At 38.0% G+C, this 23,858-nt stretch overlaps 1 protein-coding gene across 2 annotated transcripts in view; it reads left to right on the top strand.

Moving 5' to 3' along the window:
- LOC129091193 (ankyrin-3-like) overlaps nt 1-23,858 on the top strand; it is a 144,971-nt gene that overhangs the window by 66,103 nt on the left and 55,010 nt on the right. For both annotated transcript variants that reach the window (XM_054598712.1, XM_054598711.1), the window contains exons 2-16: nt 338-439; nt 1,859-1,957; nt 4,452-4,550; nt 7,593-7,691; nt 10,839-11,024; nt 12,426-12,449; nt 14,626-14,724; nt 16,128-16,226; nt 17,062-17,160; nt 17,312-17,509; nt 19,034-19,132; nt 19,839-19,937; nt 21,342-21,440; nt 22,244-22,441; nt 23,743-23,841. In XM_054598712.1, the coding sequence (XP_054454687.1) occupies nt 338-439; nt 1,859-1,957; nt 4,452-4,550; nt 7,593-7,691; nt 10,839-11,024; nt 12,426-12,449; nt 14,626-14,724; nt 16,128-16,226; nt 17,062-17,160; nt 17,312-17,509; nt 19,034-19,132; nt 19,839-19,937; nt 21,342-21,440; nt 22,244-22,441; nt 23,743-23,841 (1,698 nt within the window). The remainder of the gene's footprint in view (nt 1-337; nt 440-1,858; nt 1,958-4,451; nt 4,551-7,592; nt 7,692-10,838; nt 11,025-12,425; nt 12,450-14,625; nt 14,725-16,127; nt 16,227-17,061; nt 17,161-17,311; nt 17,510-19,033; nt 19,133-19,838; nt 19,938-21,341; nt 21,441-22,243; nt 22,442-23,742; nt 23,842-23,858) is intronic.

The raw sequence follows: 23,858 nt of genomic DNA on the forward strand, positions 1-23,858 counted from the left end.
TTCAGCATCTTTTTTTCCAGCTAATGACATGCAATTCCCATTTTTCTTCCAGCTAAAAACAACCTTGAAGGATTTAATCAGCATATCTCTGATTGCAGGGAGTCATATTGATGCTATGAAACAACGGCTTCTCACTAATGTGTTTCTAAAATAATACATAACCCAGAATAAACTCTTTTTAGGATATTTAATTTGTTTTTTTTGAGCACTACAAGCATTTTCTTTACGCTCGGACTAAAGTTTTGTGTCTTTATTTCATTTTATTTTCGAGTAGCTGCAGTCATCTCTCTGAAGTAAATGTGACAACCTGTGTATTTTTCTCTCCGTCCTCCTGCAGACGGATGTAAATGCCTGTTATCTGCGATCCGCTCGGGCCGGGAACCTTGAGAAAGCTTTGGACTACCTGAAGAATGGAGTCGACATCAATATTTGCAACCAGGTGAGAAACATCATCACATGCGATCCTCAGAAGACATGAGTGAACCTCCACTAAGTATTTTATCTGTTATAGGCTTTTACTGTCACAGTGAAGCAGCCAGTGAAGTCAGTAGAGATCTTTTAAAGATATTCAACCCAAAATCCATTTTACAAAACATCCATAAAAACCTCTCAGTTCTGCAGCAAAAATATACTCTTCTACTGTCCAAATGCATCGATAAAAATATGGCTAAATACATGGCTTCCATATCACATTATTGCTCTCATTAAAGCTCTAAACTCAGCCAAATGTGGAGAATTTAATCCCATTTTGCTAAATTATTTTGTAAGTGGTGAAGCAGGACGGTTACAGTATGTTAGAGTAAAAACGACGATTCCTCAGTAAATGAAACCGCTACCTCACTGATGATTAAAAACATAAACTAGCACAAAATGATAATTACAAACAGAAGCCACCATATTCTGAACGAACACCAATAAAAAAAATATATTTAGTATTTTGGGGCATAAAACAGCAAAATGAAAATCAATTATCCATTCTCTGCCCTGCACTGCATGATGGGAAATGTTCGCTGTTGCTACACACATGGTGGCTAGAGTGTAGCTGTGCATCGAGCAAGAAGTGCATCCAGTGGGCTCGCTTCCAGCTCAGCTAGTCGTGGACTCAAAACCTTTTTCTACACAATTCAGCCAAACACAAGGTTGAAAAAGACATTATAGACCTGTAAACATAAGGCTAGCTATTAAGTTAAATGTAATGTTTATTTAGAGTCTAAATCTTCACACTACTGTAGAGAAAGAGAGTAATCTGACACCTTTAGCAGATCCTGACCATTTTAATTCAAAATTTCATAAAAGTTGACAGTTTGCAGGTCAAGTTCTAAGGAAGTGTTGGGTGCCTATTAAAAAACCCAGATCCCTACAGCACACTCTGCTCTGCAAGTTGCAAAACGTGGATAAATATATCATTCAGTGCATTTTTATTTAGCATAGCCCTCACCTTTACGTGCACAATTTAGAAAATAATTGACTTGAAGCCTAAAAAATGATGAACTTGAAGCATGAAACCTAGCAGGTTCAGACATTCATGTCCCCGTCAGGATAAACTCTTTTGCATTTCTTCTAGCACCTTAATCAACACTTTCATTTATCCAACACTTTGACTCCTCATCAAATTCCTGCAGAACTAAATACATCCTCATCAGCCTTTGATGTTATGTGTGTTAAGCAAATAATACCAAATTTATACCGTTTTGTTTTGGGTGTTTAATGTACAAAAGGTTTGGATTAAAGATCTGATAAGGTGCAGCGTTACTAAAAAGACAACAAAACAACAAAGACAACCCTCAGATATTTTAATGAAGTTTATAATATTTGTACAGGATTCAATCTCTTGATTTTAAATTCTCTCTTTCTGCAGAACGGTCTCAATGCTCTCCATCTGGCCTCCAAGGAGGGCCATGTGGAGGTGGTGGCTGAGCTCATCAAGCACGGCGCCAACGTGGACGCAGCGACCAAGGTGTGTGTGCCACCCATGAGTCAAACACACACACACACACACACACACACACACACACACACATACTGTGGTTTGCTTGGTCAGCTCCCTCTCAAAGTCACATTGCTTAAGCAGCAGTAAAGGAGATGAATGGCTGCGTGTTAGCAGAGAGGTTGAGTGAACTGATTTAGTGGAAGGAAACAGTCTCGTTCTCATTTACGGTGTTTTCACATAAATGTTTCTATGTAATATATGTGAAGGTGATGAAACTCCACACAGTGAATGCATCCATCAAGAGGAAGCATTTTATGAGGATGCACCTCCTAATAGTTCCTCTGCATAAATTTAAACGTAGTCAGTGGAAGAAATGAATGAAGCACAATTACTCTACTTTACTTAAGTACTTTCATTTTATTTAGTTTTATACTTCTATTCCACTTTTCAGAGGCAGATATTGTTCTTTTTACTCCACAACATCTGTCTGACAGCTTTATTTACTTTATATGGCATCTGTAGATCACTGGTTAGGTGAAATTTCATGTTTATCCCTGAATGTATGTGAGGATTATATTAAGGCGCACTTAAAAGCCTTTAAAAAAAACGACAGTGCGCCTTATAATCCGGAGCGCCTTATAAGTTTACAGATGACAGTTTTTCATCCACTTCCTGTGCAGTGAAAACACACGTATCTCCAGATGTGTTGATGTTGGATGTTTTGTGATAAACTGAAGGGTGAAGTGTTTCCTTTATGTGTTGATAAAATCCTCCTTCTTCTTTAGCTAAATAAACTCTTTAAAAGGCCTTTTGGATCAGCTGGAAAACTTGACTTTTTAGAGATACGTGATTTTCACAGGAAGGCGATGCTACAAACATGTGATGATCTAGAACAGGGGTTCCTAAACTTTTTCATGCCGAGGTCCCTCTTTTGCCAGATGTGTGGCAAAGGAGGGACAACTCTTCGATTGTCAAAATGTATCACCACCAGACTCAACATTTTAGCATCTTTCAGCTAATTGTTTTGTTTTTGCTGCTCGCCACTTTATTGTTTGAGTTCAGTCTCGCTGCTCTGATCAGAGTTGTTTCCAGTGAAAAACACTCTTTTAAACCTGCTGAACGCTACCTGCTCAAGAGTTGAATATAAAATGTTAAAGCATTTAGCCACTAATATATGTGTATATATATATATGTGGATTCATAGAGACCAAGAACAGAGCTCAAAGACAAGTGAATATTGTTTTATATCAAATTCATAGGGTGATATTTTGTCTGTCTCAACGAGGTTGAAGCCCCAGTTTGTTTCCTGCATATTTACTCCATGAGACAAACCTGCAGGCACGTTCAGTATGTCGCATGTATAGCTACATATGTCTCTGTGCAGTCGAGTAGCATGGGAGGAAAAGGAGATACAGCAGTTCAGATTCATAAATGAGGGGTGGGGGTGTATGTGTGGAGTTTCCAGTGGCAGTGGGAGTGACAACAGCTGCTGCTAAGCTGTTAAGGCTTCAACACACACAACAGGTGCATCATTAGAGGTTCAGAGAATGCAGCTCACTCTCATACCAACGCATAGCATATTCGTCTCTGGTGTTTCCTTCACTAGAGAGCTTTTTCCTTCCTCTGATCCGTGCTACAACCTTACAGTTATGAAGTTTGATAAAAATGTCTCAATATTATGCAACAGGAAGTGACAAACAAAATCTTTTATGGTATTTTATATACAGGAAACTCTAAATGTTAAGTAATCTGTGTTATGTGTGTGTGTGTGTTTTGTGCTGTTATGTTTTATTTATGTTATTTAGCTACTCTCACTGAGACTGGAAGAGCTCCTTAAACAGTAACACAGTAAAACATTCATTAAACAACAAAAAGAACATTGTCAGAATTCATGTGTAGTATCATTAAAACAGATTTGTCCTGTAATCTAGTTCCAAACTTAATTGATTGAAACACAAATGAGAAGAACATCTTAAAAAAACACCATGTAGGTCAGTGGTTTTTAAAGTAGTGTCAAAAATATATTGATAGTACAACATGAAATAAGGAATTTGAAACCCTATATTTTCTGTTTTACTTCAATTTGAGGGATAATCATTTTCTAAATCAAGTTTTGTAACCAAAGCTCCTATAATTATGGGGCTTTTAGAGGCTCTAAACAGGAAGAATGTTATCATGAAGTCACGTAGTTAGCTGTGGGTCCCAGTTTTTTAAGCAAATTAGCACCAATACAATTATGCCGAATTAGCTATTAGCACTTCCTGTTTGCAGTGTTGTCATTGATGTGCAGACGGATATCACTGGAATACTTTGATACTGATGTAAACGTAAAAACCTGATGATTCTCAGGCAGGTTCTGCAGTGAGCGTCCTAAAATTAATTAAATCACACTGAAATGTAAATATGTGCATCATATCTTTGGGTGAAGGGTTGAGTGTGTTATGACTTCAGGACTACTGTACACATACGTTGAAAATGATATAAAAAAGGTCTAAAATGTTTTTCATGTTTTTCAAAGCAGAAAGGAAACTCAGCCCTCCACATAGCTTCCCTCGCTGGACAGACGGACGTGGTGAAAGAACTCGTCACCCACAGTGCCAACGTCAATGCACAGTCTCAGGTGAGACACACACACACACACACACACACACACACACACACACACACACACACACACACACGCCACAAAGCTCGCTAGTTGTGACATCATCTTTGTTGGAAATCCATGTTTGAGTGTGTGCGTTCTTGCAGATTAATGCGTATACGTGTGTGTGTGTGTGTGTGTGTGTGTGTGTGTGTGTGTGTGTGTGTGTGTGTGCGCTGAGTCAGCAGCTCTGCAGTGCTTCCTGGCCCACATTTGCTCGTCAGCACACACCCACACACACACACACACCTATAGTCGCTGTTCTGGTCACCACAGCAACCGTAATAATGTCATTGTCAAAGCCTTGACTGAACTGCAGAGAGGAAGAAAAATTACGTTTTCATTGATGAGCTCTAATCTTTGGTGCTGGACTGACTTTCATTAATCGTGATCTTTACTTTTTTTTTTTTTTAAAGCACTATAAGGAAATCAGAGAGCAGCTGATATAAGTTTTTGACATTTTATATCTATTGTTGTCTTGACGTAGTGATGGGTTTCAAAAGTACTGTTATCTCATTATCTATATTAAAGAAACAGTTCAACATATTATAACGTATTTTTATTTATTTTTTGTAGTTTGTTTTATTTTTGTAACACTAGTTTTGAGAAGTGCTATAAAAATAAACTATATTATTATTAGTAATAGTAGTAGTAGTAGCAGTAGTGGTACATAACCACAATGAAATTACAATTCGTATTTTTTACATTTATTTTTTGGATCGATCAAACCAGGGATGCCTAAACTTAATGGGCCACTGGTCAAAAGAAAACACCTATTGAGTTGTCTTCTATTGTTAAAATGCAAAAATATTACTAAGATCCCTTTAATTAAAATGCCTTTTGACCTCTTGCCAATGTTTTCTTTCCTCACTCTCGCCTGACATCCTGCGTGCAATATATTTAAAGAGCATTTTACCTCACAAAAATTGAAATAGCATAAACAGCAGTTTTATTAATTTCAATATTTTCCTGCTAGAAACATCTGTCCAAATTGAACCTTACAGTGGACCAACTTTGGTCCACGGGCCCCTATTTGGACAGCCCTGAGCTAAACAAATGAGATATAATGAGTTAATAAGTAAAATTAAGAGTTGCTGGTTGGTTGATGTTTTTATATCTTGCGGATAAAGCTAGGCTAGCCTCGTCTTTATGCTAAGCTAAGCTAACTGTCTTCTGCCTGTAGCTTCTTATTTGCTGTATTGTTGTTTTTATTCCTTCCTAAATGTGGAAGTTATTTCTGAAAATATTAGACTATTCCTTTAAAACGGTCACCGAAACAGTCACCTTAATATTTCTGCAAGTCATTTTCAGATTTTTGCTGCTACTAATCTGCAGTTTTATTCTTTTAAACTCTTTAACGTTAGTTTTATTTCCACTCTGTCCTTCGTCATTGCCGCATTTTGACTTTGAAGTTTACATTTAATGTTTTCTGTTGCTGCATTGATACTAGAATAACTACACAAAAGAGAGGAGGAGGAGGAGGAGGAGGAGGAAAAAGGCTTTTTAGCTTGTTGAAGTGAATTTTAGATCCTCGTGTTGCTATGGAGACCTGGCCTCGTTCTAGTGTCGCAACACACACACACACACACACACACACACTTCAACTGCAGCAACAGATCAGCTCTTATCGTTGTTGTTATCAGGTGTGAGGTATGTGTGGAGGTGACAGTATGTCTCCATGATAGATATATTTATATATATAGAACAGTGTAGAGGTCAGAGGAGATCAACACTTCAAACATGTTTCTGTTCATAACAGCGATGTATCATGATGAAGCACATTTTCTTGAAAATAAATTATGAAAGCATTTATAGATTTACAATGTCTGTTTTTGGCTGACCCAGTAAATTTAATACCTGACAAATGAAAGTGCTTCATCTCATTAATGTGAAACATCTTTTAAATCCAATATTGCCATAAAGCAGCTTATTGATTTTCAACGCTGCCCTTGACGACCTAATACAAGCAGAGATATTAATGAGAATGAACCCTACTTTATGTTCTCAGCCTTTGTTTTACTGTACATATTGTGACATATTTTACTAATAATGTGTGCTTTAACTGATATGTAATTACCCTGAGATAATATATAGTAACTTACTACCAAGTGCAGGGACACGTAAATGGTTTTCTAGTTATAATCTCTAACATAAAGTATTTTATTTTGTTCACTGCCTCTCATCTGAACATTCAAAACAACATTTCTACAGACAAGCATTCAACTCAACATATATGGAGAACAAAGTTTTGAGTACTTGGGTTAAAATGTATCTCTATCATTTCAATTTTTTAATTAATATTTAATTGAGAATTGAATTAACAGCTGCTAGACTCTCTTATTTTTACATTATCTACATCGAATAACATTTATATCAGGTTATGGTTCATTCTTAAAAGCATAAGTGAAAAGATATTTACTATTTAATGTGTGTACTTTCTCATAATATAATAATAATAGTAATAATAATTATTATTAGTATTGTCACTATTATTATTATAATTGATATGTTTATATATATATATATATATATATATATAATTATTTGTAATAATAACTGCATCTTTTACTTTTAATTTATTTTCCAAATTTTTTAAAACAATTTTTTATATTTCTTTGAGAACATTTTTCAGTCAACAAGTGCAAAGTATATCAAATAAATAACATACAGCATGTAAGGGGGGAAAATGGACACGTTGGAAACCTTATCTTACAGATATCATAATTATAAGAAGAAAAAATGATCACAAGAAAACTGTCTCATAATTAGGATCTAGCTTTCTCAAAAGTCATAATTACAATAATTAAAAGATAAAGCTTCAACTATATATATATATATATATTTTTTTTTTTTTTTTGTGAATACAATGTGCTTCCATACATTTTAACTTCCTGTTCATACAGCAGAAGATTCACAGTTACATCTGATGTTCTTTGAGTATAGTAGTGGAGTAATTATCCTTTACAGACAGACGTCACGATTTCAGGTCTGATTCTCTTGTTTTCTTTTCTTTTCCAGAATGGCTTCACTCCGTTGTACATGGCGGCTCAGGAGAACCACATGGACGTGGTTCAGTACTTACTGGACCACGGCTCCAGTCAGAGCATCGCCACAGAGGTAACTAACGGAACGAGCACAGACAGACCGTCTACGAAACATAAACAGCTTTTAAAACCGCCACAGCCTTCACCCATAACCCTGTAATTACACTGCAAAACATGAAGTCATTGTTTACTACGATGTTAGAGGTAAAAATACATGAAAAAGAGATGAAGAGGAGTGAAGGAGGTAGAGAGCATGATGACTTATTCATGCAGAGTGACCTTGACTTCAGAGGGAGGAGCCAGTGACGTTACAGAAGTGTGTGTGTGTGTGTGTGTGTGTTTCAGTGTTACGCTGTGAGTGTGTCAGACGCTGTGAGTGTGTCAGACGGCCAACTGACACAAGATACTATATAGTACTACTTATTTCCAATACCCAGTAGCTTGAAGAAGTACTCATATTCTTTACTTAAGTAAAAGTAGAAAGATACATAGTATAAAATACTTTATTACAAGTAAAAGTCCTGCTTCCAAATGTTACTTTAGTAAAAGTACAGAAGTATTATCAGCAAAACCTACTCAAAGTTGAGTACTCCTTTGAAAGTAAATTTGATATTAATCAGTTTTCTAACTAATAAATGTAATAGCATTTTAATGTTGTACTCTGTCAATATAGAGCCAATTTAAGATACTTTGTATACTACTGAGTAGACTAGTAGTACACTACTGCATTTATCATATATTGTACAGCTTACAAACAGATTTATGTCAAAAATGTTGATTTTGACATAAATCTGTGTCCCCTTTGTCAGACGCAGACTTTTCACTCCAACTAAATCTTTAAAAACTTGTCACAAATAAACTTTATTCGTTTTTTTAAAAGGCTCACTTATTTCCTTAAACACCTGGGAACTGTAGTTTATAGCAAACGTTACTCAAACGGGAGGAAATTCTACATTTGTGTGGGACTATTTTCAGCGGCGGATTCAGCTTTAGTGAGTATTTGGGGCAGCAGGATGGTGATTCACATAAACTATTTGGTGTTTCTTTTCCATCATTCCTCCTTTTGTCTACCTCCTTCATTCTCCTTCAGCAGGAGACATGAGTGAATTATTCATTATATATCCATGTTTGAATCAACTCACGGTGTTTAATAATTCATGTTTAAGCATTTCAGCAGAGCATGAGGCAGAACAGTTCAGAAAACGTTTGTCTTCTAAATATCTTCAGTCTGCATTTGATCTTTTTTTATTCCAGGTATTTTCGTGCAATTTGACATTTGTCCTCAGTATTTTCTTTATGATTTGATGCAACTGCAGAATGAGTATCTATTTCTCTAATTATGATTAACGATCTGCTTAGGATTGTTTTGTTTTTTAGTTTTTGATTTGTGTGATTTAACTCTTTTTTTTTTTAAGCAAATTTTGTTTCAGTGAGAGGAAAATCTGCTGTGTCATTGCAAGTGTTCAAGCTCAAAGATTAAGATCAAAAACCTTCTTTTAGTGCCTTTTTGTTTGCTGCCTCTGCTGTTCTCTCTTGAAGTATTTTTAGGACATCAAACCGACTTTGTGCCTTTTTTCCTGAATCCATAATGGAGCAGATGAAACAGGAGGGTAGTGCTCTGGTATGACGTAGGACTTTTGCAATTCCCCCCCCCCAAAAAACCGGACTAAATTAATGCACATGAACACATTTGTGTGTCTGCAGAGGATCTGATCATGAATGTTAGCTAGAATGGGTGTGTTTGTTTGGTTGTTTGCGTTTTCGCCTGCACAGTTTTTGTGTGTGTGTGCGTGATCTCTGAGGGGAGCTTCTGCTTTGATGTGTGGGAGTAGCGATGCTGCTGAGTCGGTTTCATCCAGACAGCCGGCGTCCTTTGTAAACAAACACACACACACACACACACACACACACACACACACACACACACACACACACACACACACACACACACACACACACACACATGTCTGTGTTGTTTTACTTGTGAGAATCTTTCCTTTTCTTTGATGAATCATAAATAACGCTGTGTCTCTCGTTTATTATGTCGTCTGTGTAAATGGGTTTGTTTGCAGGAGGATGCACTTATTGTCTTCTTGTTTGCTTCTTGGTTTGTGCCCATTAGCAGCTAGATTTCCTTTCAGTTTGTCCTTCAGAGAGACACTGAAGTCCTACTCAAGCACTTAAACTCTCTTTAGAGCATTAGCTTAAAGGCCTAAATTGACATAAAGTGTTATTAGATTTTCCTGAGCTGAGGTATCCTCATACAGCTCTTTGTATGATGTCTTACCAAAACTGTTATTTTCGGTGCGTTTTCCTACAAATGTCCTCGAACATGAGCATTGTTTGGGTAAAAATAAGTACAGAAGTTGTATTACTTAAGTACAAAAGTTACAATAAAAAAAGTAGTAGATTTCTGGATCAATTCGTGACATGAACAGCGGTCTCCTGGGTGAAAGTCCACCCCGACCTCCTCCATACGCAGACTTTGTCGCCTCTCCTGGCTCACTATTTCATACAGATTGATTACATGGGTTATATAGGAATTATAGCGTATCATTTTTCGTAGTATTAGCTGTGAACAGTGTATGAAAACAGCCGACCCTTTGTGTTTATCTGCTGGTTTGACAAAAGATATTTCTCCAACTGTTATTTCTTAGACATAGACGGATATTAGAAATTTACTCTATAATAACATTAAATGATGAAACTGATGAAAATGAATCGGTGAAAAGCGTACCTCACGCAAACGATGGTCATAATTTCAAGCCTCAACTGCAGCATAAGTTTTAAAATCCATCAGTGATGCAGGAAACATCTTCTTCATTAAATATCTTTTTTTTTTCTGTTCTGTGTCTAGATAAACCTAGGAAGCTAACTAGCTAGCTAGCTAGAGGAAGCCATCAATGTAACATATCCCATGTCTGATAATGAGATAATGGCAGCAGATGTCAAGAACAACGTATTTTTGACCAAAAACACTACTAACAGTGGATGTTATCTTAGATTGTATGTGAATAAATAGCTACAACTGCTAGATTTATAAATGGACAGTCTTCTAAAGTCATTTGTTTGACCTATAACAAATAAAAGCATCATAATCACGTTACTCGTTTCTCTCTACAGAAGATATTTTGGAAATGCTAGCTGGTCTTGTTCGCTGCTGTTTCCCCACTAGCAGCTAACATGAAGTACTCATGCGGTTTTGTTTGTTGGTCCTCAGGATGGTTTCACTCCTCTGGCGGTGGCGTTGCAGCAGGGACACGACCAGGTGGTTTCCCTCCTGCTGGAGAACGACACCAAGGGGAAGGTCCGACTGCCGGCGCTGCACATCGCCGCACGGAAGGACGACACCAAGGCCGCCGCGCTGCTCCTCCAGAGCGACCACAACGCTGACGTGGAGTCCAAGGTACGCTCTATGGGACTACAATTCCCATCATGACCTACTGACAGTGTTTATTTTTTGAATTTTTTTTCTGTTCAAGATACTATCCAATTTATTTCTAGACCCATGTGGCCAGGAATTTATTTCACTGAATTCTCTTTCTTAGAGATTTTGAGAAAATGAATTATGTTAAACAAATGAGATATAACATATTTATTGAAGAGCTTTAGAGGTGCTGGGAAGCAGACTTTGTGGCCTTTGGAACAAAGACATGAAAGCTGGTTTCCCTTGCTTCAAGCCTTTATGCTAAGATAAGTTAGCTTCATATGTAACCATCAGCAACCATGTGGTGTATTTCCCAAAATGTCAAATTATTTCTTAAAAATGTGAGTCTGATTATACGTTAGCATTTGACTTCTTATGCCATTGGTTTCGTACATGCACTTAACTGCCTGAAAATAAACCCATCGGCTCTTTGTTGGCAGTAAAAAAATAATAATATTCAATCATATTTCTACTTTAAACTTTTCTAAGTTGTAGATATGGCAGTAAAGTAAGTGCTCTTTTCAGTGTAGATGCACACTTCTGAAAACAAGCCTCATCTGTTTACCAAATATCTCTTATACAAAAAGATAAAGACAGAAATATATATATACATGTAGCAGACCACTAACTCTCACAGACTCTGGTTCAGTGAAAGAAAAAACTGTTACCTGCTTACATGATTCAAATTTGTTAAGAACATGATTTGTTAAAGGACAAAAATGCAAAAGGCGTTTCTATTTTCGACAAATGTATTAACACAAACCAAAATGTTTGCAGTGCCGGGGGAGCTGGGTAAAGTTAGATTTTGTCCTGGATTAAAGTGGTCAATTTACAACAAAAAACTATTTTGGAAAATTCTCTGGAATCATAAACTAACACTTGTACCAAATCGCTTCACTTTGCAAGGTTGGATCAACCTCATGACACCACAGACGCCACCGTCACAGCTGTGTTCCAAACGTTACCGTGGTGTTAAACGGAACAAAAACAACTACAGTTTTTCAGATTTTTGTTTTCATAGATTTTTGTGACTTTAATACTTGAGAATTTTTGAGTTTTATCTCTTTTTTTTCCTGTTAAATTTACCACTTTAATCTAGGATATTCAGATTTCTTCTGGTACTACTACACAGTGTTGAATAAATAACAGATCATGAGGGAGAGTCTGAGTCCATCATCCAGTTGTGTGTTCCTCTGTTTGGTTCTTTTCATTATGTCTGGCCATGTTTTCATTTTTCCATCCTACAGCTTGGTGCAACTGTGGTGTTGGTGTTGTAGTTGTTGTGATGCACTAACCACCACATTCTCTCCTCCTCCTCCTCCTCCTCCTCCCTCTATTCGTTCCTTTTTTTTATTATCCTCCCCCCTTTTTGCCTTCTAGATGATGGTGAATAGAACAACAGAGGTACATCTTCTCTTGTCTTCTTCCTCCTCTCTCTCCTTCCTCTCCTGTCATTGTTCCCTCACGGTCACCATTGCATAGCCAAAGCCTTCTGTCTGCTAGCATGAACGCTAAATGCTGGCATGAATGCTTTTGCTGCTGACGGCGTCTCACCTGCTGTTTTTTATAACCAGCGTTGCATTTTCAATTGTGCTGAGTGTGCATCCAGTGGCTTGCTGCTTTTAGGCAGAGATGAGGTAAAAAGGGGTTACTTTAAGTATGTATATAGATTTTTACAAAAGCAAAAATGACTCTCACATGGTTAATTCTGCATAATGTACATTACATTGCAAATTTCCCCGCTGGGACTAATAAAGGATTATCTTATCTTACCACTGCTGTATTTCTATCAGTACAACAACAGTCCTTTTGAACCTTTGATGTCCTGTTTTTTATATTTATAACAAGAATACCTGTTTCATCCACATTTTAATTCCATAATTTCAATTTTTCCCAACCAATATTAAGCTGCCGTCAATAAAACTTTCATTTTAAAAGGTTACCAACAAGCTGGAATACTTTTATTGTGAAAATTTAACAGAAAAATGCAAAAGCGATGGACAGGAATTAATTTGTGCATGAAAACAGCAAGAGAAATATGACCAAACATGAATTAACGCTGTGGAACTGTAAATAATACTGAGCTTATTGAGGAAAAAGGTTCTTTGAATGTTATTGAACAGATCTGATGTTAGATATTTGCCAGAAATTTGTTCCTATTTTCATGTTGTTTATTCATCACGCCCCGAGTTTATAAAGACCTTAACTCCAGCAATAAAGCGATTGAGCGTATTTCTCAAAATGCAAACTATTCTTTTAATAGAATAGAATTTAAACTCAGTTGAAGAACTGACATTTGGTAATAATAATAATTTTGAATGATCAAAAGTGATTTTCTTTTTGTGGTTTGGGCTGAATATGACTGGCATGTGTTACTTCTGAGTGCCAGATTATTTAACCCTAACCCTTCAGGTCTTTGTCTGCTGTAAATGATTCAGTACTCAGTGTCTTTGGCATGTTGGATGTTATAGAATATACCTGCACATTATTTTATCCTTTTCCTCCATGAATTCCCCTTTTTCCATCCACAGTAGCACCTTTCTGTAACGTGATCCTACTCCAGTTATAGTAACAATAAGATTTGTGACATCAGTCAACTAGAAAACATGCTTTTGTTCCTTGCAGTGTAAATTCAATTCGGCTGTATGCATGTGTCATCTAAGATTATCCCCCAGCTGTCCATGAGAGGAAAAAAATGGAGGGCTGAAGTGATAGTCATTGATTTATAGGAGCTTTAGCATGCCAATAGATGTTAGGTAATTGCTTTTTTTTTAACGAACATGAGCCTGAAATTGTGCTGAATGTCCTTTGAGGAAATGCTAATTATTGTCACTGAGCCCAGGACGCTGTTTCATCAGTTTTCAATTGATCCGCTCCTTGATTTTTACTCTGGATCACATGATCAATACATGCTGGCATTTGCTGTTTGTTGCTTTGGAAAAGTAAAAAAGAAACCAAACTAATATCTGAACAAGCTAAGGATTCATGTTTTGGATGATTTTCCCTTTAATATATTTACTTTAATCCAAGCTGTTTACTTTGATGTATTAAAATTATGTAAAGGTTTCTTTAGGTCAGGCCTGGTTTATTTAAAGCAGCTTTTTTATAACTATATGTCCTATTCAATCTAGATAACTGATGCAGATGCATGCTCACCTGCATGTCTTTTATATTTCCTTTCAGATAAAACCATATCACTGAAAAGTAGATTTATTTTAAGGGGAATTGAGATAAAAACGTAGATAGATGCTCAATTTATTAATTCCCTTTGCATGGTTTTCCTAACAGGAGCTTAATGTGCTTTTATTTGCTTATACTATGATCCCATTCACTCCAGACCTGAACACTGTCACCGTTACACAAGAGAAATACAAATATATATTTTATTATAAAAGGAAAATCCAGCATTTAACGCATGTTTGACTCGTCTGCTCTGTTGCTCTGTTGCTTTCAGCCAACTCGCTATTTAATATCCCATCATGCCTTTGCTCGTGGCTCATGAAGAAATATATTTAGCTTCTTTTCCTCTCTCTTTTTTAATTAATTATTAGTTTCTCCTTCTGTCTCTCGCCCCTCTCAGAGCGGTTTCACTCCTCTCCATATCGCGGCTCACTACGGCAACATCAACGTAGCAACCCTCCTGCTGAACAGAGGGGCGGCTGTGGACTTCAAGGCAAGGGTGGGTACTTTGCATCAAACACACACACACACACACACACATACATGCACATATTTTGAAGTGAGTGCTGCTGCAAACACTCACTCCCAGACTCTCATATGTGGGCGGGCCCGTATGTATGAGTGTGTGCAGGAATCTGACATCGAGCGTGGTCATGTAATCCTGCAGCTGTGCTTGTCGCTCTGCAGGAGGAGACATATAGTCTGCTATGTGACCCTATAGACTGCAGAAATGGATGCTGGTTTCATGGGTGTCTCAAATGAATACTGATGCTCTATGACCTTAGTAAACAAGACCATCAGCTAGATTATTGGCTATTTCTATATATTATCAATATTATTAATGCTCGTCATCGGTGCCACCGGGTCGGATTCAGCACAAAATTAGTCGAAATCATGCTGCTGCTCCTTCAGCAGAAACAACTGTGGACAATAAACAAAACTATCTTCAGCAAGACCTGGGAGCAAACACGAGCACCACGCTGCTGGAGACCCAGGACATATTTCTGGACCTGCTAGAGGGAAGGGGGGCACGGGAGAACCAGAACCAGGACTGAGAAGGGCAGACTGTCAGACTCTACTGCAGTAAAATGAGAGGTTTTCTAAAGGGAGTCTGGAGCTCGGAAACACTACCGCTTTTGTCCACAGGGAGCGCCAAAATCAACACAAAATATACGTTCCTCCTAGCAGCTTTAAATGAAGTAAAAGTTTTCAATATAAAATTTAGAATAACAGCCAGCCATATCCTTTAACATTTACATAACTGTGCAAATTGTGTTTTTTAATGACAGTTTAGTTCATAGACACTTCTACCAGAGACCACTGAGAAGCAGTTTGTAGTCATACAGATGTAATGATGAAATAGTTAGTAGACCATGTAAAATACTCTCTCCACATTCCAAAGTGTCCTATTAAAACCTCCTCCTCCAGTTCAGCCCTATAGAAAGACACCCAGGGGAAACAATGACAGCAAGAAGCGATTAAACTACAACACTGCAGCTGTCGCTGCTGGATTTGTTACACCCCCCTAGAGGGAGATATTTATCCATTTTCCTCATGCATTGTCAAATAAAGCCTTTTTTCTGTAGTTCAGTGTGCAAATTTGAGACAATGGGGATGTAATAAAATGCTGCAGGTGCAGACCGGCTGTCTGAAACATGTTTGACGGCTTCATATTAGTTGAAATGTGTTTGTGTGTCCATTTACGCACAATTTCATGAATTCTCATTTCATAATTTCATCGTTATTTGACAATTATGTGATCAACAAACAGAGCTAGGATGTTTGCTGTCCTGTTCCTATTTTTCCTTTTTTTTCTTTAAATATATACAACCTAAACTGGGCGATAAAATTCTGCTTTTCTTTTTGTCTGAATGATGAAACGATGCTTTTCTTTCTCCTCAGAACGACATCACACCGCTGCACGTAGCATCCAAACGAGGCAACGGCAACATGGTGCGACTGCTGCTGGAGAGAGGGGCCAAGATAGACGCACGGACCAAGGTACACACACAAAATATACATTTTTAAAATCATGTTTATATATAAAGAGGATGCTCTGCACTTTCATAAAGCTAGAGGCTTGAAAAATACACACTGAGGAAAGACTATTCTCTAATATGGACTATTCATAATGCAGCTTTTCTCAACCCTCCAAATCTGTTTTACGCTTATAGCTTTGAACAAATCAAAAATGTGTATATTCATTTTACAATGCAGGCACACACTGTACTCATATTACATCATCATATCTAAGGGGTTAAAGCAGCTTCTTTTGTATAGCAATTTTAATAGTTTCGGGATTTTCTCAACCCATAGACAAGCATGTAATCCTTTAAATTAATTTATGATTATAACTGTGTGGAGGTGAAGGGTCACCTGCAGTGAGGGCTTCACTGTGCTGCTTAGAGGAATGCTTCGCCCTCAAAGTGATCATTTGTATATCAGTTACTCACCCCATGTTACCTTTAATTCTTGAAGAAAGCTTAGGTTTTCTGTCAAGCCTTAAGCGTGAACGGAGAATCAAAAAGAAGAAGAAAAGTCTCGATGAATTGAAGTAAATTGGGGCCAAACTCTTGCACAACTTGTGCAGTATAATCAAAGTCTAATTTATCCAGTTGTATGCACACTACTTCTTAAATACATGCATCTTTGCTACAATCTTACTATTTAAAATACTATTTTTTAAATGTATTGATTCTCTGATCACCGTGGAGGTATGCCATCTTGTTTTCTTCAAGAATTCAATCTCACACAGGGTTGAGTATTCGATATATATTTTGTAGGTGAAGTACTGCTTTAGGACACCTGGTGATGTACTGTTTGTGTTTTTTCCCAGGACGGTCTGACTCCTCTCCACTGTGGAGCCAGGAGCGGTCATGAGCAGGTGGTGGAGATGCTGCTGGACCGAGGAGCTCCGATACTATCCAAGACAAAGGTTTATTATTTTACATTCTCACTCTCTTTGCCTCTTTATCATCCTCTTTTTCCTGTGTTTTCATCTCACTCTGCTTTATCTTCTCCCTAAAAACATTTACACCTGAAATTGCCTTCATGCCTACATTAACTTGTGACCTTATTCCCTCCAGAACGGTTTGTCTCCGCTCCACATGGCGACGCAGGGCGACCACCTCAACTGCGTCCAGCTGCTGCTGCACCACGAGGTTCCCGTGGACGATGTGACCAACGACTACCTGACAGCGCTGCACGTCGCCGCCCACTGTGGTCACTACAAGGTGGCGAAGGTCATCGTGGACAAGAAGGCCAACCCCAACGCCAAGGCTCTGGTGAGGATAAGAGGATGCTGGTCCTCGGTAGCTTTGGAAATAGACTCATTACTCATTTATTGGGAAGTTGGGAAAGGAATGGGAGGAAAGTATATATAGTTATGTTTATGTATAAGTATAAGGAGGGAGAAGTTTAAGTGAAGGGGGTTTAAAGTCATCAATTACTTTATTTGATCGAGAGACGCAGAAAGTTTGAGGAAAATGAGACAAGAGAGAAAGAGTGAGATGTTTATAAACATCATACATTCATTTATTTGATAGAAAACATGATTCTGCTGCCTATTTTCTGGCCTTCGATACTGTTAAAAACGGCGATCATTTAATTATTTTTCTGCTCAGATACTGCACATCAAATGTTTTGCTGAATATTTTCAAGCGCTTGAATGAAAGCTATAACTTTGGGGTCACTGAGGGTTGGATGTTTGTGGTTTTTAAAGGTTTCTCTTTGTCCATTTTGTCCCACTATGTAAGGTGAACAAAATAAAATCAAATACTTATACAGTATTCTGGTACTAGAAGGAACATATTTTAATTATTTCTCATTAGAAATAATAATTAAATAACACATTTATTTCAGCACTCTTAGAGGAAAGATTGAGGAAGTGCATTTTATCTCTCTCTGTGTATTTGCAGTGTTCTGGTTTGGCCTTTACATCAAAGGGATTCAGTTCACACTTGAGCAATGTTTAAAGAAAAATGTAACTAGCCAAGGTACGGCTTTGTAAGATTACCGCCACGTGTTTTAGCGCAAAAGTGACGTAAAACTACCTGCACATCAACGGTGTACATCGGAAATAGACTTTAAAGTAGACAGTTAGAGAAAGGTATTGATATTTTCTCCAAAGTTGAAGTATAAAATAGATAAATAGAATATAAGCTGCAGTGTTTCTTGGTGTTGTAGAAGTGGAACGTGAAAGTATTGCAATCAGGTCTCTATGATTTCATCTCCTAACCAACCAAAAAAGAGTAAATAAGGGAGGAAGGAAATGAATGAAGGAAACAAACAAGGAGACAAACACAAGGCTTTGTTACACCGGCCAGTATCTTGTTGTAAGACAACCATCTCTGTTCTGTAATGGGAGAAGTCTGGGTGTGGTTAGAGCACTGGGACGTTATAACCAAAGAGGAAAATGAAGTCATAGGAATGAGCCAGAAACCTCAAAGTAAAGCGAATGAGAGAGAGGGAGGAGGAAGAGTGTACGTGTTGTAAAGAAAAGTATCTATTTCAGTACAGCATACTTTTTTTCCTTTTCTTTCTAACAGCTTACAGTCGAGTCAATTATTTCCACACATGCTCTTCTGGTTTGCATGCAGAGCAGTGAAGAGAAAAAGCTAAAAGACAGAAGGAGGGAAAAAGCAAAAGAAGGCTTTGTACTGTATTTTCCATTCGCCGTTCCAGACTTATCTTCTGCCAGCTCAGCAAGATCTGCAGAGAAACACATGAGAAAAAAAGAAAAGTTTTTGGGACTATTTTTACGCTTTAAAATGTTCATATCTTTGTGTTAATTCTGTGTTTTTTATTAGAATGGTTTCACTCCTCTGCACATCGCCTGTAAGAAAAACAGAGTCAAGGTGATGGAGCTTCTTCTGAAGCATGGAGCATCGATACAGGCAGTCACTGAGGTAGGTGTGTGTGTGTGTGTGTGTGTGTGTGTGTGTGTGTGTGTGTGTGTGTGTGTGTGTGTGTGTGTGTGTGTGTGTGTGTGTGTGTGTGTGTGTGTGTGTGTGTGTGTCATGGAAACACTGCGGCGTCAGTTGTTTTTTGTGTAATCAGCTTTCACAGCAGTAAAAGTTGGAGTTATATAATATTTTAATTAATGAAAAGCTGCACTTCAGCACCATTTTGACATACTTGTACATCACTTGTGTACTTACATGTCATGCTTCTACTTCAACTCCATCTGCACAAGCTGCAAAAAAATCACCCATCATACCAAGTATTTATTAGTCTTTTATTGAGTCCTTAAAGTCTTATAATAAACTGAAAAATAATCTGCCACTCTTGTGATATGATGTTAACCACTTTCGATAGAGGTAACCTGGTTCATCGAATTTTCAAAAATAAGGTGACTTTTTGCTTGATTTTAGAGCGGCAATTCATTATTCCCTCTCAGATTTCTTAAAAGTTCTTGGAAAAAGTTGAAATAATCTAATTAGACTCAAGAAAATAATACTTTTAGGACTCAATAACTACTATTGTGCAGCCCTGAACATAATATGGACATTTTGTTTCCTCAGACCCTCTAGATCACAATAATAGTTTATTTTTCATACAGTTTATTTCCCTTAACATCCTCCCTCCTCTTCTCTGTGTCTCCTCCCTAAACAGTCCGGTCTGACTCCGATCCATGTTGCAGCGTTTATGGGACACGACAACATCGTGCACCAGCTGATCAACCACGGGGCTTCACCAAACACAAGCAACGTGGTGAGTTCCGTTCCTTCTTTGTTTCTCTCCGTCTCGTGTCCTTCTTTGTCCTCAAAAAAGAACATTAACACAGCTTCTCTTCTATGTGGTGGGAAGTAGCTAAATTACATGTACTCAAGTGCTGTACTTCCATTTTACTCAACTTTATACTTCTATTCCAGTACATCTCAGAGGGGAATGCACTTTTTACTGCGCTACATTTACATTTATTTGACAGCCACAGTTAACTAGTTCCTTTTAGAGTATTGTCTTATATTTAACAACATGTGAAAATCTTGTAAAATACAACATGCAACATTCTGGTAAAGATTAAGCCAGTGGTCCCCGACCGTTTTGTGGCTCCTTGTCATGTTTCAGATGTCCATGAGTTTGTTAGCAGTTCTATCAAAGAGGGATTTCCTCTCTTAACTTAATGACTTTATGGTGTTGATTTTGGTCGTGGCAGGCAGCTGTGTTCAGAGAAAACTACTTGCTCAGCAGAAAACAGCAAACAGACACAGTTAGAGACTATAGTGTTGAACATAGTGGAGCATTTATCAGCTAAAAAGGCAGATTTTTCCCTCAGGAGTTGGTGGAGACCAAAAACGGAGCAAAACGAGAGCGAATATTGGTCTTAAATTCATCAGGGGGCCACAAACATGAATCCAAATGAGGTATTATCCATTAATACGTACAACTGGTTGATCGCAACCCCTGAAACAAAATAATTTCACAGAGAGAGAGACTTTTATAGTTAAATATAGAAAGTCAAACAGAGAACGGAGAAAACCTCTGTAGTTCAGGCTGAAGTAGAGGAAGTCTATTAATGCCATGTGTCTGTAAGGAGAGGACCTCTCACTCTCATCTAGTCCATAAACGCTACAAACTCTTTTTACTCACCCCGTTAACTCTCAAATTAAAGGAGGAGGAGGAGGAGGAGGAGGAATATAAAAGAGAGAGAGAGAGAGATAGGATGAAGAGTTGAAAGAGAAGAAGAGTAACAAGCAAACAGAGAGGGGGAAAGCAGCGCTGCACACTCAACTCTTCCACCCCAAAGTATTCGGTCGCCCACGCCGTGTCTGTGGCCAGGTTACCGTAGAAACGGAGCATTATGGGACGTCATTATGGTGAGATGGGTGTGGAGAGGAAGGGGGTCTCTCTCTCTCTCTCTCTCTCTCTCTCTCTCTCTCTCTGCCTCCCATAAACAGAAAGAGAGTTTTCATCAGGAAGGAGTGCAGAGGAAGAATCAAAACTTTGGAATAATTTATCAATCCCTCTTTCTGGTGTGTGTGTGTGTGTGTGTGTGTGTTGTGTGTGTGTGTGTGTGTGTGTGTGTGTGTGTGTGTGTGTGTGTGTGTGTGTGTGTGTGTGTGTGTGTGTGTGTGTGTGTGTGTGTGTGTGTGTGTGTGTGTGTGTGTGTTGCAGAGGGGGGAGACGGCACTCCACATGGCAGCGAGGGCCGGACAGTCAAATGTGGTCCGATATCTGATCCAGAATGGAGCACGAGTCGACGCCAGGGCCAAGGTAGACCACATCTGACATCAGACAAAAAATCCTCCTTCTGAACAGTAATGGAATGTAACTAAGTAGATTTACTAAAGTACAAGTACAATTTAGCTGTACTTGTACTTTGCTATGTGACTCCATACTTTAAACTTCTGCTCCACTGCTTGTAAGAGAGTGTTTTTGCACTGTGGCATTACTATTTTCACTTTTCAAATAGCTCTTCCACATCTGCTTCTAAATATAGAAAACACATTGAAACCCCTGAATATCAGCCACCACCATTTTACGTGTCTGTGTATATTTATAGACTTTTTTTTGAGACACAGTAATGATATTGTCACTGTCAATAATGATGTGTGCCTGAGTGTGTGGTTACATCTTTGCACCCGTCTAATTACAGAACAAAGGGTTCGTCTTCTTGCTCTCATTGTAAGAGGATAATGTTTTGGAGGAGGAGAAAACTGGAATGACATAATTATGAAAATTTATTATTTAGTATTGTAGAAAAGCTAATATTTGTTTACATTTTTTATATTTATCTATAATATATATTTATTTATTGTTTTAATTGTACTGCTACTTTTCATCCTTTTCTCTCTTTTATTTAAACTAAACTAAGTTTTATAAACTGCCTGAACACCACTCCGAACAGTTAGGAATCAGATTATTCCATTAAACTTATGGCTGATAAACAACATCTGTTTTTCTGTACTTTCCCCAAAAACCTATTCAGATCCGTGTACATCCTTAAAATAAACCCAGTGAGTTTTCTCAAACATGGAACTTAATTCAATTAAAAATGTTTGTTTCTTTGTCACCAGGACGACCAGACGCCGCTGCACATCTCGAGCCGTCTCGGTAAGCAAGACATCGTCAACCAGCTGCTGTCGAACGGAGCGTGCCCAGATGCCACGACCAACTCCGGATACACACCTTTACACCTGGCGGCCAGGGAGGGACACCGAGACGTGGCCTCAACGCTGCTGGACCAGGGAGCCAGTCTGGGCATCATTACCAAGGTAAGAGGGATGTTTGGAGGCCGATGCTGCTCAGACACAGGTTTTTGTTTTGATGGCTAAAGGTTGTTCCATGATTCACACACAAACATATCCTTTTACTGCGGCACACAAAAACAAAGAAACTTGGATGAGGAGCATCAGTTACAGTTGACTGTCTACCAGTTGGGTCAGAACGACGTCTCTAGAGTCAGAAAACACTGTTCCTGGAGAAGCTTTCTTTGTGCGTTAATCATTTCATCAGAGCGTTCGATGGCCACAGTTTTGTCCCTAAACTCTAAAAAGAGTCAAATAGAGTAGATGTTTCCAGGGGATTTTTTAACTATTACTGGATTTTGGCAAAAACAGGGTATGAAACAGACTCTACTTGAGGTTCTTTAAAGGCTCCCACCACCCAGGACCCATATGATTTACTGTAAATTAGGACAAAGGGCTATTATTAAATAGGCCATTATTTTTAGCTTTTTACTTTGCATTCAAACTTCAAAACTCATCAAAGTGGTGTTTATTAGTGAACGAAACATGTAAGCATCATAAATGTTTGTTTGCAACAGAGCTTATTTTCTGCAATAATCCAAAATCCCACTGGCTATTTTTGTTTAAGGGAACCAGTGTGATGTTAACCTCGTTGTTGGCCTAAAAAAATATGCGATCACTGCAGTGCTCTATGTTGTATAATATGAAAAAAATGGTGTAATCAATGACAGTATCGTTGGCTTCAGAATAAAGATGTAAAGACTCTCTTTAAAGGATAGATGAAGCACACATGTTGGCTACAGTAAAAACATAGAGTTAAATATAATCAAGTTTCAAAAACAATCGTATCTAATCTAATAAAAAAGATTATGTGCATTCATCTATCGGACATCCACAAATAACAGATAATAGATTCATAAGGTCAAAATTCAGGGTCCTTGAACCATTAAACCGGTCTGGTTTCTGTCAAGTCCCATAACTATTAGTCACCTCATGCAAACACACACGGAGTCTCTCTGGACAGAGTTGGTTCAGGGATCTGTGTTTCCTCATAGCTGATGTAACACACACATTTCCACACCCAGAGCACGTATTTAATTTCATCATCTTTAAGTACCAAATAATCAGTTCCCCATGTTATGTCATGACACAACCCTGAAAAAAACTCAATTATACGTGATTAAAAACATATGGTTTCGCGGAGCAGCCATGTATAGAATCATGAGAAACCATTCCCTGAAGTGATTTTAACAACCTGGAGTATGACTCAGATTAAATTTAGCTATAAATTTGGTTTAACATTCTTCTCCTGTTGTGTGTCTCTGCAGAAGGGCTTCACTCCTTTGCACGTGGCTGCAAAATACGGGAAGATCGAGGTCGCCAACCTGCTGCTGCAGAAAAACGCTCCGTCTGACGCTGCTGGGAAGGTAACGCATGTTTAAAC

This window comes from Anoplopoma fimbria, chromosome 5, assembly GCF_027596085.1.
Source record: "Anoplopoma fimbria isolate UVic2021 breed Golden Eagle Sablefish chromosome 5, Afim_UVic_2022, whole genome shotgun sequence".
Taxonomy (NCBI): Eukaryota; Metazoa; Chordata; class Actinopteri; order Perciformes; family Anoplopomatidae; genus Anoplopoma; species Anoplopoma fimbria.